At 40.0% G+C, this 19,111-nt stretch overlaps 1 protein-coding gene across 3 annotated transcripts in view; it reads left to right on the plus strand.

Moving 5' to 3' along the window:
- Positions 1–531: 531 nt before the first annotated feature.
- Positions 532–19,111, plus strand: part of ZMYM4 (zinc finger MYM-type containing 4) — a 63,045-nt gene continuing 44,465 nt past the window's right edge. For 2 of the 3 annotated variants that reach the window (XM_063140674.1, XM_063140673.1), the window contains exons 1-2: positions 12,926–13,007; positions 16,442–16,587. Coding sequence is in view for 1 of the 3 variants with exons in the window: in XM_063140672.1 (XP_062996742.1) it covers positions 598–639 (42 nt within the window). In the remaining 2 variants the exon portion in view is untranslated. Of the gene's footprint in view, positions 640–12,925; positions 13,008–16,441; positions 16,588–19,111 lie in introns of those variants that run through there. The other variant, XM_063140672.1, reaches the window with a different exon arrangement.

Raw genomic sequence — 19,111 nt, forward strand, 5'->3', positions numbered from 1 at the left:
ACGCAACCACCTCCCTCAACTTTTTAACCAGCCTTTTTGGGTTCCCTCACCCAATTGTGTTTTAATCCACCCTCATCCCATATGCTTTGCTTTGATTCCCCACCCCCTCAGCCCTAGAAATAGACGCGTTGCCCTTTAAGAGGGCGCCATTCTGGGACCCGTCCTAACACATCCCGCCTGCGAGAGGATGCGTGTCTAGCGCGCCTGCGCGAAGGGGAGGGGAAAAGGGCAGGGCGTTGGGAAGGTAGGTGTGCGCCTGCGCCGGACGCATGCGCGCTGGCGTTCTCCCCGCCCCTCGCTGCTTGGGCAGGTCTTTGCAGCTTAAAGGGGGTCGCACGGCCTGTAGGGTCCGTTCCGCCCGTCGCCTCAGTTGTGGAGGTGTTTGGGGTTTTTCCCCCCTCCCCTCAGGGGCGCCCCCCCTCGGACTTCTGAGGGAGGCGCGTCCCCCCACCCCCCGCCTTGCTCGCTTCCTCAGGGCTGCGGATACCCCTTGGAGCGTCCCGTGAGCGTACAGCGCCCAGCGCCCCCCCCTCAGCTAGGGGCCGAGGAAGAGGAGAAGCCTCCCCTCCCCCTCTTCGGAGGCGGCGGCCCCCCAATATGGCGGCGGCCAAGGAGGCGGGGCCAGGACCGCGCGCCAGAGTGAGTGAATGGGCGGGGCCAAGGCGGGAGTGGGCGGGGCCAAGGTGGGTTCAAATGAGGGGACCCCTTAGGGATGTAGGGGTTGGGGGGAGCTGGAGAGGGGATGGGTGCCAAATCTGAGAGGGGTATATGGGTTCAAGGGTGGTGGGGGATCCTGGAGGGTCAGTGGTTTGGGGTGATGGAGCCCTGGGTGGGCTAAGATGCTGCGAGGGTAGCTGGAGGGCGAGGTGTGGGGCTTATAAATCAAGAGGGGTGGGGTGTTTGGGGTTCATGGGGTTGGGGTGGAGTGTTTGGGGTGCTAAGAGATGTTGGGAGCCGGGTGGAATGTTGATGGATGCCTGGAATTCCTGCTGTCCTGAATTTAGAAAAAAAAAATGGTGGGAAACATAACAAGAGTGGAGATCCGAAAGATAACTTGAAGGGGTTGGTGAGATTTGGAAAGACTTTAGGGGCAGAAGAAGGAAACGTGTGAAGGGGTGATTTTTTGAGGGTGAGCTGTTTAGGGGTTTCCTAAGTGCAGCAGGCATAGGGCTGGGAAATACGTGGAAGCATTACAAGCGGGGTGATGGTGGATTTGTACCTGTGTGATTGTGAAAAAGAGGAAAATTAAAGTTGCACAGCTAAAAGATAATGGGAGTCTGGGAATGGTACATGTATACATGGTGTGAGGGGAAGGAAAAGCACAAATAAAAGGTGATGGATGGATTCAGAGGCTGGAGCATCTGTAGATGTGTGAAAAAGGAAGTTGAGTACCAAGACGATGGCTTCAGGGACATGATTAGAGGTGAGGGTTATGAATGGCAAGTTAATATACGTGATTTTGCACGGCATAAATCCCTACCATTAACCACCAGTGCAGAATTGCCATCGCCACTATCAAGATTTTGCCTATCATAAGTCTTAATTTTGTAAATTCTGTAACCGTTTAGGGATATTTAGCGGTATATAAGTATCACAAATAATTAATGGGAGCATGTGCCTCCTTTCTCACAGAAAGAGGTGGTATTGGAGTATCAGTAGCCTATGGAAGCTATTAAATCAATCAACGAGATTGATTACTATCATTACTGTCACTTCATTTATTTTGGTCCTATAATGGCCCAAAGGCTTGACTGTTGGCCTACATAGCATGGCCTACCATAGCTGAATGCGGCCTACCAGCCCTGTATTTTTGTGATTTGGTAAATGCTTGACAACCTTGCTTTATGGTCTGTAATCAGCTTGGGGGGGGGGGGGTATCATTAAAACTTAGCCCAGCTGGTTATGGGATGCTGTTATATTGCATACTAGGAAGCGTTAAGTGTAAGATTAGAAAAATTCTGGGCCCTTCTTACTCAGTTCCTAAGCACTTGATACTCGTCGCTTTGTATTGAAATACTTTTTAAGGACTGATTGCTAACTATTTTGTGGTGGCTCCTAGGAGTTTGAATATTTTTCCAGTTCTGGCCCAGAGTGAAGGTTGGCAGCTATAGCTGCAAATACTGAAATCATTCAAAATACAACACACAGAAGCTGTGTTTGAGAAAGTGCTTTAGAAGAGGGGAGAAAATTTTGCACTAGAAATAAAACACAGATTAGGGCCGTAGAGTGGTGGTTGTCAATAGTAAAGTCATTCAGAGTTGAGAATCTTCTTAGTTCTAATCATCCAAAACCATTTGCTTTTTGCAAGGTTGCTGTTGAAGACTGACTACTGATGAGTTCAGAGCAGCACTTCCTTGCTATGGCCTGTTCTGAGGTTGCTCCTATACTAGTTACAGCCTCATTAGCACTGTTGAGGTATTGCTCATTCACAGTGATCTGGAAGAGGGGTAGCACTTCTGCATGACACATAATATAGTGGTATATTCCATACTACAGCTCTGCCGCACCCTTCACCATAGATGAGATGCTAATATATTTGCTCAGAAGCAAGTCTCATTCAGTCAAGGCCCCATTTCTCCTTTGTACTGGCTCTTTAATTCATAACTTCCTGATAGTCTTCTCCTGGGGGGTGTGTGTGTAATGAACTGGCCTTTCTCCATCACAATTGGCTCTTTAATTACTTGTTTCCTGTTTGGAGTCCCAGCTATCCCACTCATTCATTTATTATGTTTTTTTATTAGCACTTTTGTGCTTTATAAAAGTACACTTATACTTTATTATAATAATGAGATTACTTTTGTAATGTAATGTTATAATAATGAGATAACATCTTAAAAATTCCAAGCTTCAGCAAGGGACTAGAGTAACCCTAAACTCCAGTTAAATGGTTAGGCAGCAGGGCATCAATAGCAGTAGAACCAGGGTATGCAAGGCATATAGAAACACAAGGCATCACGAACTTGTCGCCCCTTTCTCATGGACCACTCCACGAGATAGATGGCTGAGTAGCATTTTTCCAGTCACACTATATTGGCTGGCACTGCGATTGTGTTCAAAGTCAGAAAAGTTGCCACAAAACAGAACTTTTAAAAATCACAGAACATATCTGCATTTTCTGTAACAATTGAAGGACAACAATTCCAGAGAAGGGTGGTGGTGCAGAAGCAGCTCTCACCTTCCAGATGAGCAGCTTGTTTTAAATTTTCCTTCCTGCTGGTCTTGCATGTATTTGTCCACTACAATTTTCTGCAGCTCCGCCTAGGTTTTGTGATGTCACAACATGAAATGGGTGGGGCTTGCTGTATAGAACAGATGACTCATCTGTTGACATGCACATGCTTTTGGATGTTGGCTATATGTGTGAGTGGCTTATAATATTTTTCTAGTAGGCCTTTCATGAAATTTCTGATGGTGATATGATTTTGATTCTAATGTCACCAAATGCAACAGAGTTCCATTCATGGAATAGGGCTTTTCTGCCTTCCCCAGCCAAATAGAAATGATGTGGGATATACAGCAGAGAAATGCAGAGGAAGGGGGAAATCAACAGAAATTGTTCCCCTTCTGTGAGTTCAAAAGCAACTTAAAAGCCAATGTCTTTACAGTCCAATCCAGTATGTATTTACTTGGAAGTAAGTCCCAAAGATTTCAATAGGTTCAGCTCACTGTCAGGTAATTGTGCATAGACTTGCAGTCCAATCAGGGTGGATAAAAATCAATGATTTAAAAAAAAATCAGATTTTTTAAATTTAAATTGGATTTTTTTTTAATAAAATGCTTTTTGAGGAAAAATCTATCTAAAGATCGTTTTCTATTTAAGAGACATTATAGTCCAAAGGTTATTCATCATGAAATAAGGTTTCGTTTTTAATCATATAGCATGAGACTGTTTAAATTTTTTGGTAAATAAATTCCATTAATCCATTCACAATGTCATGCTCTTCCAGAGGTTTCTGTAAGATTATTTTTCTCCTCCCAATAATGTACAGCAGAAAAGTTGTCCAAATATGAATGATTAACCTATTAAACTGGAGATAGTTTACACCTCACAATAATTTCATAATTATCTATCTATTATGTGTTTCTAATAGTATAACGAAATCAGTATTTTTTGATATAACTGTAAAACTGATCTGAAAAGTTGCTGTTCTAAAAATGAAACCTTAATCTGGTTGTAAATATTAAGATTATACCAGCAAGAATGAGTCTTTGGTAACTCTGAGTTGTGTAAAATATAGTGAGGAAGATTGCATTTTTTGGGGTGGGGGGGAAGTCACATGATTAAATCGAGTCTTTCTGAGTTGATTTAAATCAAATCCACCCTGAGTCCAATTAGATAAAAGTTTGCTGTCGAAGCTCATGAGTGTTGCGGAGAAGTCTGTAACTCAAAAGCTTGCCTATCTATATGGCAGCAGAAAGTTAGCTGAGTTAAAATACAATCCTAGCTGTTTTGTATCACTAACATAATTGGATGCTGTGCCTTTTAATTAATGCAGTTCATAATAAATAGTTCTTTCTAGAAGCAATTTAATCTTTTGCCTGCTACCATGTTCACATAACAGTTACATGTTGTCAAGGAAAACAATTAAACCTTATTAGATTAGCTATCAGGATGATTAGCATAGCTGTAGCTTAATTGGAGTAACTTCACAAGATGGAAATTTCTTTCAGTTATTATAAATTTTGCTTGTTCCCCAGTGTAATGTCTCCAGGCTTACATTTGGGTGTTCTGGGCCATAATTCTAACCCTGTTACTGCATATGTAAATTATATTGGAATGATGGAACTTCTATTAATTATGTTTAGGACTTGAGTAGTATATTCAAATCAAATTGAATATTAATTGGGCAGATTTATTTTTCCACTATAAATGGAATTTCATACTAGATACTTTATTACGTAAGGCAATGCTGCCAGAAAAATGGAAAATCTTCCCTTTAGTATTCTTGTGAAACTTTCATTGAAAAATACAGTAGTGAATTTCAAATGCTGAGAATAGGAATTCCACTCTAGTGATTTAGGGTGTAATCTTACGCATGTTTAGAGATGTAAAATTTATGGGATTTTTTGGGGAGGGGGAAGGAAATTTTGGAAAACATTGAAAAATAAACAATACCTTTAATGCTCTTTACAGATCTAAAGTCACTTTGTTGCTGTAAGACAGTTTCCCCAACCTGGTACCTTCCAGATATTTTGGACTTTAGCTCCCATCACCCTCAGGTAGCATGGCCAATGGTCAGGAATGCTGGGTACTGTAGTCCAAAACATCCAGAGGGAACCAGTTTGGGGAGGGCTGCTTTAGGAACATAAAGCATTTTTTCTGATGCTAAAGTTATTTTATGTATAGCTTAGTTTGCTTATAAAATTATCATTATATTTTAACGCTTTTAAAAGTAAACTCAGCTAGTGAATTTATAATTATTATCTAAATAGATTAGAACTACATTAAATGACTGCGACAACATCAGAAACACAGGACTCTGGGGCAAAACCCAATAATGTACATTTATTGTCAATAATGCACAGTCGTGACTCTACTCACACATTGGGAAACTAAGCATAATTGTCTATCAGTAAAATATACATTAGACCAACAGTTTTAACAAGGAATGAAAGAAATAACTATGCAGGGAATCTTACAGAGTATTAAAAAGATTTTTCTCCATGGCTTCATTATTTCTTGACATTTTACATCTTTAGTTCTTGTATAAAAGTATTCCTATTACATAATTTTTAGAAGTCATTTTGGAGACAGTAAAGGCTGTGTAAAACTTTATAAACACTTTGTCTTAAATTATAAAAGGAAATATTTCATAATCCAAAGCTGTTCAATTTTCCCAGTTTTTTTCCTGGGCCTTCACATCTCTGCATGTGTAGTCAGAAAAAAGCCCTACAATAAGATGTAGGGCTTTTTTCCGACTAAATATGCATAGGATTGCACCCTTAGGCTCCAGTCCCCAAACCATCATTTCACTAGTGATGTGGATTTTCCAGAAATGTTTGAATCAGAAAAATTTCCACTGCCCTAAATTTATGGAGATCTGATTTATTATGTTTATTTGACTTGGAAAGTTAAAAAAGTACGTCATGTTAATCTTATACGTTGTTAAGTGGTGTCCCCCTACCCCCAGTAACCAATAGTAGTTTAAAGTATTTAATTAGTGGGGAGGGGATTCAATAAAGTCCACTTTATTCGTGAGATTGGAAACTGGTTAATTTAAACTATGGTTTATCTGAACAAGCTAGGATCAGAAACCACAGTTTAAAGTTGGCTTGTTTAAACATATCAGATGTGTTGGAATGCAGTTTCTATCATCCCTAGCCAGGTTGAAGAAGTCTGGTTTAAACTAACGATGGTTTATCCTAGTTCAAATAAAACAACAAACCATTTATATTCTCGAAGAAAAAAAGGGAAGGGAGGAGTGCATGAGCCCAAAGCTCTTTCATATAGCACTACTTATTTATTTTATTATTTAGATTTAGATTCCACCCTTTAAATGCATTATTGGGGCAGCATACAATAAAAAAGTGAAAACATTTAAAAAGAAATTAATGCATTTAAGTTAGCTAAAACCAGCAAATCTATAAAAGCAGCATAAACATAATCAAAGTGAAATAGATAAACAAAATTTTAAAGTTTAGGAAAATAGGTCTTTGATTGGTGCCAAAAGATATCAGAGTGGGTGCCAAGCGAGCCTCTCCAATAGTTCAACCTGTTCTGGAGGGGGTTGCGACCCCCCCTAAAGGATCAGGTTAGTAGTTAGGAGATGTTCTCGTACCCAGAACTGTCACTTGAGGTACAAATGATCTCTGTGGCACGGAGCATGTTTTATCAGCTTAGGGTGTTTGTATATCTATTTGTATATATAAACTATGCCCTTATCTGGGCAAAGATAGCCTAGCTGCAATTATCCTTGCTCTAATAACCTCTCATCTGGATTACTACAATGGGTTGCCTTTGAAAACAGTCTGGAAACTTCAGCTAGTCCAAAACAGGGCAGCAAGATTGTTAATGGGAACTGGCCAGCAATATCACATTATGCTAGTACTGACTGCTAGTCCCTTTCTGAGATTGATTCAAAGTGCTGGTATTAACATTCAAAGCTCTAAATGGATTGGGGTCCAGTTACCTGAAGGATCATCTCCTCCCAAATGTACCTGCTGGATCCTGAGATCATCTTCAGGGTTCCTTTTCTGGGAGCTGTTGCCAAAAGAAGTGAGGCAGGTGGCTATTAGGAAAAGGGCCTTTTCTGCTGTGGCACCTGGTTATGGAATGAGCTTCTTAGAGAGCTTTGCCTGGCACCTGTGTTGTATTCTTTCTGGCGCCTGATATTTATTATTTTTATTTAAAACCTTTCGACGCCGCTTTCCAGGACAGAAGCCCTTACAAGGCGGCTTATAACAATAAAATACAAAAACACCACCCAACAGTTAAAATATTAAAAGCAATAAAAACAAACACAATAAGATAGCAAAAACAATAAAACCAGCGAGAAGCACGATAACAATATCAGCAATAACAGTAATCATGAGAAGGGCATAGTGAAATAAAAGGTTTTCAAGGTCTTCTTAAAAGCTTGTAAGGATGCTGTATGGTGGACCTCTGTTGGGAGTTTATTCCAAAGGTGTGGGGCCATTGCAGACAAGGCCCTCTCCTGTGTGATCACCCACCTAGTTGCTCTCACGGGTGGGCAAATGAGAAGGAGCTCTCTGATCTTAAAGTGCGGGCAGGCTGATATGAGTGAAGGCAGGCCAGCTGGTATGGCTAGAAAAATCCACACCAGCTACCTCTCTGAGCTCAGAAAAAGGAGTGCCGATATAGAATCATAGAATAGCAGAGTTGGAAGGGGCCTACAAGGCCATTGAGTCCAACCCCCTGCTCAATGCAGGAATCCACCCTAAAGCATCCCCAACAGATGCTTGTCCAGCTGCCTCTTGAAGGCCTCTAGTGTGGGAGAGCCCACAACCTCCCTAGGTAACTGATTCCATTGTCACACTGCTCTAACAGTCAGGAAGTTTTTCCTGATGTCCAGCTGGAATCTGGCTTCCTTTAACTTGAGCCCGTTATTCCGTGTCCTGCACTCTGGGAAGATCGAGAAGAGATCCTGGCCCTCCTCTGTGTGACAACCTTTTAAGTATTTGAAGAGTGCTATCATGTCTCCCCTCAATCTTCTCTTCTGCAGGCTAGGGACAAGGGGGGTGTTCCTAGGGGCAGGGAGGAGACCAGAGAATCAACCATACAAGAAATCCTATGGCTGCCCCAGAAGCCTGTGCTAGACTCGCCCGTCCAGCTTAAATGCAGAGTGGGATACGAGTTCAAAGGCTTGCATGTACCCAGGGTGCCCTTAATGTAGAACTTCATAACACAAGAGTGGGGCATCCTTGCCTTGTGGGTTCCTTGCTCTTTCCCACAATAACAAAATCAGCAGAAATTATGCAAAATAGTATACATAGCAATTGTATAGTTGCAATGTTTGGTAACTATGAAACATATACAAAACTTCATTTGCATAATTCATGAAAGTTACAGAATTTTACTTTTACTTCAGAAGTTTTAACTTCATAGTGCAAAGTGTATAGTGATGTGGGTTGTCTGCAAAATGTTTGAAATGGAAAATCCTGCCTTACATTCATTAAGCATCATGTCTGATTTAGCATCATGTGTTTTTTTCTATTTTGTAAATTAATCTAAAAAATATGCCATATTAATGTTTCATGCTGTATAAATTCTGAAGCGTTTTTCTAATAGCCCAAAGCATTTGAACTGAAATATTTGATGGGGGGGGGGAATTAAATAAAGCACATTTAGATTGCAATTCTATGTGCACTTACCTACAAGTAAATCCCATTGAACTCAGTGGGACTTATTTCTGAGTAATCATGTTTAGGATTGCACTGTTAGGCTGCAATCCTATACACACTCCTCTGGGCGCAAGTCCCATTGAACGTCTACGTCTGAGTACATCTCTGTGGGATTGTGGGGTAAATCAGCTTTTATACTGTTCTCACAGGAATGTGGTTTAACTCTTCTACTTAAACAAATTCAAAACTTTATTTGGAAATTATATTAATTGGTGTACTTATGTGCTTAAAATATTTACAGCAACTCAGTACCATACACTTCCCTTGCGTTATTTATATTTTAAGGGGGGAAATGAAGGCATTCAAAAATTAGCATACTGTTTTTAGTGTCCCTGAAGAGAACTCTACTTATTTGGGATAGTCAGTTGAATTTAGTCACTTTCATTTTGGATTTGACTAGTATTGTATCTATTTCAGTTGCCCAATTTGACTTGTATTGTGTTCATTCAGTATGTTACTCATTAATTTTATGAAACAATGCATTTCTAAAGTATATGTGAGGATGGGATGGGGGGATTCAATGGAAAAATATGGGAGGAGTGGGAAAAATTGTTAATAAAAAACACACCTCACCTTTTGCGCACGAGCGCTCATGCACTCGTCTCGTTTAAGAAGAAAAACAAAATGGCGGGCGCTTCACCACTGAACTACGGCATTTCCCAGAGACCCATGCTTATTTATTTATTTATTTCATTTCAATATCACCCAATAGCTGAAGCTCTTTGGGCAATCTACAACAGTTCATACAAGCCAAACTACATATAGTACCAGAGATTTCAGAATGAAATTTCTGAGTTTTTAAAGGGTCCGTAGCAGGGGAGGATTTGCATCAGATCTGTTGTACTGGAGGAGGGGTGGGTAACCCACCCTTTCTGTAATACTTCCTTGCTGAGAATTGCTTCCACCTGAAACTGCTGTTTACCTTCTGGGCAAGGTATTGTACAGGGCAAATACCACCTGGAGGATGGCAGTGTTATTGGGTGGAGGGAAAGCATGCGGGGTGGGGGGCAAAAAAGCATGTGGGGGGGTCCAGATTTGGACCCAGATCCGTGGTCCAGTCTGAAGTTCCTCTCCTGCTACTAATGCTTTAAAAACAAACAAACACGGGAGAGTTTGTTTTGCTGTGGTCCTCACATGATAAACATGTATGCTTCATCTGGGTCGATAATGATTCAGAAGAGCCGAAGACACAAAAGTGCTAAAATGCACGATATCTCTAACTTCTCCAGTACATGTCTGCATGTCAAAGCAACATTATGACAGTAACGGCGGCAGATTCGCCAAGGCAAACATTATAGAGGCTGAAATCATAAGCGCATACTATGTTGCTATAGGTATAATATCTGTACTATTGGTGTGTATCGAGTGGCAAGCTTCTCCCCACAGTTGCAAGTATTCTGTAGGAATCAATTTGTGGAATGTTTTCCTTGGAATCAGATTAGGAATATTGATAAATTTGAAAAGAAGTTAAACTTGTGGCCAAGATCCAACAAACTGTGCCAACGAATCCCTCACCCCCATGGGGATTTTGAAGCTTTGTTTCTTATACAGCAGTCATCCATGCCACAAACCAAGGGGGACTTCCAAAGGCTTTTGTGATATTGGACGGGCCCACTGATAAAAAGAAAAATTAAAAAATCCAGCTAAGCAAGACCAAGCTCTTGAATTGCCCGAAGTAATTGAGCACATCAGCTTCTCCAGGTAGGGGTGGGAAGATACCCTGGCGAGCAAAGATATTAATGAGCTAACAGGACCAAAAGTTTGATCCTTATACTCCTATGGTCTTGGCTGGTATTTTTGTGTCTAATTCTGTGAGCTACCATGAGCACAGTTGAGGGAAGTGGGATAAAAATCTATCAGTAAAATAATATTCCACAAAAATGCTGGTTAGCTCAGGAAATACCCTAGCCCGCCTACTTTGCAAACATTGTTTGTAATCCATTTTCAGACATAACATGATATAGCTTAGTGACTTGTAATGGTTGTGAAACACTGCTGGAAATAGAATAGCAAATAGTTCTCAGAGTGCTTGTCCTTATGCAGTCAAAATGGCACCATCCATGTGCAAGAGGGAGGTAGAAGCAGCACTACAAGGTATGTAGAAGTACAAAAAATCTTTAGAGAAAGCACTCTCAAACAGCCCAGGCAGGACTGAGCATGCTCCGTAGGCATGGACTGCTGATTGACTGACTGTTAAGATAGGAAACTGGGACAGCGAATGAAAGATGTATCCTGAAAGAACCCTGAACAGGAAGAGCACTTCACACTGCAACATTTTGTTGCAGGTTCCTCTTCAGTGTCTATATTTATGAAGTGGTCTTATGGAACATTTAAAGATGGGAGTTCTTAAAGAATAACTTTTTTCCTGCAAAAACTGACCTATGTTTATAAAACATTGGCCAAAACCAGCCAGCTGTTTTCCCTTTCAATGTTATTTGGTTTATTTAAGAGACATGACTGAAAAATAATGTTGAAAATCAGGAAAGTTTGAGAGATACTTTGCTGGTTTATCTTTATTATCTCAGTCCAAGATGATAGGATATTTAGTTTGCCCCTTGTAAAAAGTATCTTGGAGACTTCTCTAAAAGTTTTATTTAGCATGAACCTAATTGTGTGTGAGTTCCAGTGTGGTGTAGTGGTTAGTGGTTCCAGTGTGGTGTAGTATTGGACTGGGACTTGGGAGAACCAGGTTCTGGTCCTCACTCAGTCATAAAAGTTCATTGGGTGATTCTGGGCCAGTCACTGACGCTCCAACTAACCTACCTCATAGGGTTGTTGTGAGGATAAAACGGAGAGCAGGAGGATCCTGTAAGCCACCTTGGATTCCTTGCAAGCAGAAAAAAGTTGGTATGTGATATGAGCCAGTGTGGTGTAGTGGCTAAGGTGTTGGACTGGGAGTCGGGAGGTCTGGGTTCTAGTCCCCATTCGGCCATGAAAACCCACTGGGTGATTTTGGGCCGGTCACAGACTCTCAGCCCAACCTACCTCACAGGGTTGTTGTGAGGATAACATGGAGAGAAGGAGAATTATGTATGCCGCCTTGGGTTCCTTGGAGGATAAAAGGCGGGATATAAATGTTATATACCGTATTTCTTCGATTCTAAGACGCCATCGATTGTAAGACGCACACTAATTTCAGTACCACCAACAGAAAAAAAGCTTTGATTCTAAGAAATAATAAACGACCCACGATTCTAAGACGCACCCCATTTTTAGAGATGTTTATATGGGGAAAAAAGGGCGTCTTAGAATCGAAGAAATACGGTAATATATAATGATAGTGACGATGATGATAATATTGATATAATGTAGGCAGAGCTATGAATTTCCTTGAGACATGGTATGGTGGGTCATAGAGTTAACCTTTTGTTTTAGCGCTGCTCCTGTGCCAATGTGCAGCTATTTTCCTAACATGGGGATAAAGTGATAGGAAAACCTTCACCAGTTTAATTTGCTGCTATTAAAGGCAGGGCCAATAAAGATATTGCTTATTTTAGGTATTAATATTTTTAATCTATATCCATATTACAACTTAGTTTTTGTTATTGTCATTTCCTTAATCCATCATTATCCTACACTTGCAGTAGATTTAATTTGGCTAAATTCCCCCAACTATCAACATCCATCCCTTTAACCACAAAATGACTATTCATTTGGCATTGCTGTATTCTGTCATCTTTAAACAAGGGCACAAAACTGGGGGAAATGTATTTTCATTTCCCTTGAGCAGATTCTTCAAGTGGGAAACATCAGGGTCTTGTTTGAGCTGAGTTTTGCACCGGCCGTGTTGCCCAACATGCTTCTGTCTGAACATGCTGGGAATGTTCTTGTTCTTGAAAATAAATCCTCAAGAACATGTGACCAACAGGAAGGAACCTATAAGCACCCTCCCCTCACGGTCTCAGTGGCAGATGTTAGACACAGACGGCTGCAACCGCTGACACTGCTAGGGGGCTCTACAGTTCCAGCCAAGCTCTTCTGAGTTCACAACTCCTGCCAGCTCTCTCCTTAGCTGCTCTCTATGGCTCTCCTGACCTCTAGGGGTTCACTTCCTGTTGGAAATGCTTCTTTTCCTGCAGCAGGTATATGCAGCAGGCTGGCTCTTTGTTACCCACTGCACTTATCTCTCCCTAGATGCTTCGAAGGTAAGAATCAATGAATTGCTTTTGTGATCTGCAAACATAATCCTGGGAGGGGCTCACAGATGGAATAGCCACTGGTGTTTTTTCAATGATAAACAAGATTTCCTAAACCTGGGAGGGGCAAAGGAAATGGACTTGAATGTTTAAGACTTCCCCTCCCCCCCATCACTGTGTCCAAGGGGTGTGAACTATTTCCATCACCTTATTTTTCCAAGCCTCAAAGATATCTGAAATTTTGATTACATTGCAAAAAAAAAACAATTTTTTGTATACTCTACACATTTATTTTCCAAAGGGATATTATGCTTGGAGACACTCTAAACAGAAGTTGGGAAAATTTTATTTTGTTGTTGTCAAAAATCTATAATCCCTTTAAGAACTGTTCAAAAGCAAATTCAACAAGACATGGTTCTTTCAAACTTCTGAGAACTTGTTATAATAGAGGATGTTATTAGCAGTTGGATGATGATTGTATTAAAAGAAAGGAACATCTCAGTCATTTACGATGAATTCAACCAGTATTGCAGAAAGCTAGAAAAATGAATTAAATATGGGATACCTGAATGTTGTTGTAATGTTTACAGATTTGTGTAAATATCTATACCTTGTTCAGTTTCGAGGTATTTAAAGTAGGTAAAGTCTTTAAAACTTACAGATTTGTGTAAATATCTGTACCTTGTTCAGTTTTGAGGTATTTAAAGTAATTAAAGTCTTTAAAACTAGACAAGAAAAATAATAAAAGCATACATTGAAAAAATCAATTATAACTGTGTCCTATAATATATGTTAGTGCTTATACATTGCTTTTCCTAAGTATTCAGAGCTTGATCTCAGTAATTCTTTGAAGGATCTTATAAAATCAGCCGTTATTATCCTCATCTTGCTGATGTGGGACTGAGGCGAAGAGACAATGGTTTAACTAGGCCCTAAGGCCACCGAGTAACTTCATTGTTGAGGTCCCCACTCCTTTCTTTCTTGCCTTTTTTCTTTCTTGCAATGAACTCAAGACAGCTTACTTGGTCCTCATCTCTGTTTCATCTTCACAACAACCTTGTGAGGTAGGCTAAGCTAAAAGTCAGTAACTGTTCCCAGAGTCACCTAGTGAGTTTCATAGCCAAGTGGGGATTAGAACCTGGATCTCTTTAGTCCAGTCCACCACTCTAGCTGCTACATCAGATGGGCTCTTTTTACACCACATGAGCCAGCTAGTTTTGGCCAGGTCACAGGGAATGATCAAGTATAGACATTTGGGAATGTGATTTCCAGCATTGTGGGGCAACTGCCAAGCATACCTTCGAGATGGCTCTTGATGCATGTAGACATGTAACCAAAAGGTGTTACAAAGGGGTAGCTTTTATTGAGGGCCATGGGAATGGAGGAAAGCCTGGCTTTATCCCATCCTGCCCGGCTTTAGTATAAATGACATTTCTAGGACAATGATGTTAATTTTTTTGCGGCTTATGAACATATGTTTAACTTAAAAATATTCTTACTAGTAAGTAGTAGCAGTAATAGTAAAATAATATTACTGATGGCAATAATATTAGCATTTTTAGAGTGTTCAATGCAGCTTTAATATCAGTTATGAGATATTAGGGGTGCTTTCTACCTGCTTTTTCCACTAGAAACTGTAATATTTTACCTTTGTCAGAGCATTTCCATTGGGGTGGAGCTTTCTAGTAGTTTTCTGAGATAGGATTTGAATTTTACTGTAAAGCCTGTATACATTGTTTTCAATGGAAATTAAAATTACAGCGGATACTGGAGGCAGTACATAGCCATCATGACTAGTAGCCCTTGATAACCTTATCCACCTTGAATTTGTATAATCCCCTGTTAAAGCCATCACAGGCCATAGCTAGATCTAAGGTTTATCCCTGGATCGTCCAGGGGTCAAACCTGTTCATCTAGGTGACACACAGGGGATCCAGTGCTCAGGCAGGGGCGAACCCTGGATGATCCCAGGATAAACCTTAGGTCTAGCTGTGGCCCAAGTTGGTGGCTGTCACTACATCTTCTGGTAGCAAATTCTGTAGTTTAATTATGCACTGTGTGAAGAGCTCCTTCCTTTTATGTGTCCTGAATCTCCCACCATTTAACATCATTGGATGACCCCAGGTTCTCCACACCATGCAAAATTTTATGCACCTCTATCATGCTCCCCCTTGCTTGCCTCGCCTCCAGGAATGTCACGCACACACCCAAAGCTGCTTTTAGCCTCATTGGAGTAGGACTCAGGAGACATATGTTCAAATCCACCCACACCTGCCATGAAGCCCACTGACTGGTCATGGACAAGTCATGTTCTTTCAGCATAGTCTAACTCAAGGCTGCTGTGTGGAGAACATTGGAGGAGAACAAAATATGCTGCCCTGAGTTCCTTGCAGGATAAAATAACTTTTAAAAAGCACAATGCGGTTACCTATATTTTTTCCCCATGAGGGAAGGGTTCAAAAGCAACTTAGTGTGGTGCAATTAATATCTGGAATATGGTACAGTTTCTTGAATGTATTGTTACATCTTTGCCTCAAGTGTACTGCAGCATATCACAAAGATGATTGTCTCTACTATAGTGCAAAGTGTCATGTAGTTCTAAAACAAAATATAATTATTTTGGAACTATATAAAGAATAATTCAGTACACTGTCTCCTGAGAATCAACATTAAATGGCTTTTAACCAGACCTGAATATTATTCTTACAGCATTGGAATAAAATGCAAAATAAGACAAAAATGCCAACAAACAAGAGAAGAGTTGTAAATACGACCTCAAAAGTCAAAAAGGGCTGAGAAGAAATAATGCAGGGATCACAAAAAAAAAAACAAGTACAGTATATAGTAAACATAAACAATACTACAAAAGTTTGTTTGGTTTTTTTTTTTAAAAAAAGTCTTAATGTAAATAGAAGAAATAGGACGAGAGGCGTTTTGATAGGAAATGACTGGTCTAAAAGATATCCATGTGCAAACTGGAAAGCTCGTTCAGTTTATATTCTTTAATCATTATTCTCAAACCTTTATGACCCAAACTGTAGATAATAGGAGGAAGGCCTTTTGTTCTCTGAATTTTATTTATTTATTTATTTATTTATTACATTTCTATACCGCCCAATAGCCGAAGCTCTCTGGCCGGTTCACAAAAATACTTTGTGAATACTTTCCTGAATACTTTCAAACAAGGTTGTATGTGAAAAGATTTGTTATCCATATACAAAGTCTGAAGAATGTTTTGCACTGCATATTATCTTAGAAATTGAGAAATTTAAGTACGTGTCTTGAAAACCTGAACCTAAATTCACAACTGGAAGCTAGAGAAATAATTGTAAATAACTTGTGAATTATTTTTGAGGTTTGTGGGTTCACAGCAGATCTAGAGAACCAACCTAGAGAACATACAGGAGAGATCTATGTTACAGATCCTGTTACTGTGTTCACAGATTTCCATTATCACTTTCATCACGTATTGAGATTTCAGCTCAGCAAGAGGAATCCTATTGAAAACTGATAAAGAGTCTCGAAAAACGGACCACGAGACTGCTGCACCTCAATGCAAACTGATTAAACTCTTTACTTCTAATCATAGGTGAGACTAGCATGGTGTCCAATATCACGCTTGCTTTTATCCATCTACAATTACAAGAAATTGCAAAGAAGGGCAATGATGTTGTGTTTCAACAGAAACATTGCATCTGGAGATGTTCTGCAACTTCCTCCTGTAAAGGGCAATCCCATTTTTGAAACATTAACAAGCGAAGACTAGACACATTACTGGCAGCATAGGGCACTGGTCTGTGGTATATTTATTTATTTATTTATTTATTTCATTTTTATACTGCCCAATAGCCGAAGCTTTCTTCAGGTATGAAATATTAAGCACGAATAGAGTGGAAATAAAGGATGTGCTAAGGCACAATCTTATGGGTTACTACTCCTGATAGAGGGCTCTGGATTCAGAGCCCTCTGCCTAACCTATGTCCTGCTGGCATGAGCGAGGCAGGGCAAGAGGTGATTTCACTTCCGTTTAAAATGCAAAAAGTATAGCTGATTTACCTTTTGGTGGGCGGTAAAGGGACTGGGGCGACGGTTGCATATTGTGTATTGCAGCCTCTCACCTCTTAACTGGTAAGAGAAGCTTTCCATGACGGCTTGCAGGGAGAAGGGACAAGGAGGAAAGATCCATGATCATCAAACCTCCTCCTCTGTGCTCACAGCTTTGCCTACATGCGCAGAAGAGGTGATCTGCATCTTCCAATGGCACTCCAGAAACTTTCTAGAGGCTATAGGATTGCTCTCGTGAGTTGTTAAATAATTTGAGGGCAAGTAAACTGACTTGGGAAGAGAAATAAAATTGGAGCAGTGATTGACTTTCAGTACAGACAGCAAAACTTTGAAGAGTGCAAGAGACTCCCCCCCCCCCCCCCAATTCATAAATGAAGATCTTTTCCCTATATGGCCACTTTTGTGGTCAGTTTAATCAAATAATGTTAAATAGATTAAAGGAAGACATAATTGAAATAGCAGAAATAGATGCTTTAGATAGTCCTAATATTCCACAATATATATTTGAAAAACTGATAGAGAAATATGTGAATTGGAACATGATGTTTCTATAAGTTTATTAGACTATAATTGAAGTGTGCATAAATGCTTCTGTTCTGCTCCGGGGAAATTTACGTATTGAAATAGTCTTACATAATGGTGGTATGGGACGTGTTGTGGGTTTAAAATACGATATGCACCAAAAGCAGGTGGTCAAACCTGATAGGGTTCTGAACTAGAAAATATCTATAGGATTGATTTAACGTTTTCATTAATAAGGGGCTATGTGTGCTTTGGGGAAACTGCTTCCTCTCATATGCTGTCAGCGTAAGTCTCATGGACTTCCATGTATTACCATTTTATTGGAAAGGTGCTTTTCAAGGAAGGCATGAGCTCTGTAGCTCTGTCCAGAGAACAAAAATTAACTGGTCTACTACACCTATTGGCATTTGATCCTTAAAAAGCAATCTGTGACTCAGTCTGTATAGATGAGTATAATAGATCATGCAATGTATTTCAGCTTCATCTGCCTCATCTAGAAAGACCACCAAAGAAAAGAGAGAGAGAGAGAGAGAGAGAGATTAGTCAGCCATAGCAGAGAAAATCAGCCCCCGAAACAACAGTTAGATGCTGACAGAACTGTGTGTAGTGACTTTCCTATGGGTTTTCATACTGTCACTGGAATAAACTGCTGCTCTAATGTTATTTGTCAAGTGTTCAATATACCTGAAGTAAAATAAATTAGAAATCTACTTGAAGGGAATGTTAGCACCACTTGGAATAATGTGATTGTGTTAAGCCAAAGCCATACTCATAATGTGCTTAGCACCTTTGACTTGCGTACAATAATAGGCAGTAGTTTGAATCAAAATGTATTTTCTCATAGAGTTCAACAGGACTCACGTGACTTTCTAATGTGGATTTTGAACTGCTTGCAATAAGAAGGTCGAGGTGTTGATGACCTGTTCAGTGTCTCTTATACTGTATTCCTCATTTGCAGAAGGCATTACTTTAGAACATTCATTTAATGAGTGATTTATGCTTTTACATGTTTGGTGTCACAGGCTGATAAAATCTTCAGTCTTCAGCATTGTTCAGTATTGAGTGTACTCTGTGCAGGTCACTGAAAGCATTATTTTGAACAGAGCTCCCTTGTATGTCTTAGTTTTATAACTATTTTTATGAATTGTACCAGAAAGAGAAGCTTGCAAATGACTGCAATACAGCAGTTTAAAAATTTAAACTACTGCATACAATTTTTAAAAATTGCAGTGATATTTTACCATGGAAAATTAATTACCTCTGGTCACTGTACTGTGGAGCTGAAATCTTCTAATAAACGGTATTCCTGTCACGATAAAAAATATCCCCAAAAGCAGCAAACAGACTTAGGTCACCTCATAGGAAGATTACTCTAGCAATACAGAACCAGGACAATAAGGGGAATCTGTGCTGGGCCCAGGCACTCCATCCTCCCCATCTGGTTTGGGCCTTAATGAACAAGGAAAACTGGGTGCATGGAGGGTAAGTTATAAGCAAGCACAATCTGTGTCATTGCACTAAATCAT

Source organism: Elgaria multicarinata, chromosome 13, assembly GCF_023053635.1.
Source record: "Elgaria multicarinata webbii isolate HBS135686 ecotype San Diego chromosome 13, rElgMul1.1.pri, whole genome shotgun sequence".
Classification (NCBI taxonomy): Eukaryota; Metazoa; Chordata; class Lepidosauria; order Squamata; family Anguidae; genus Elgaria; species Elgaria multicarinata.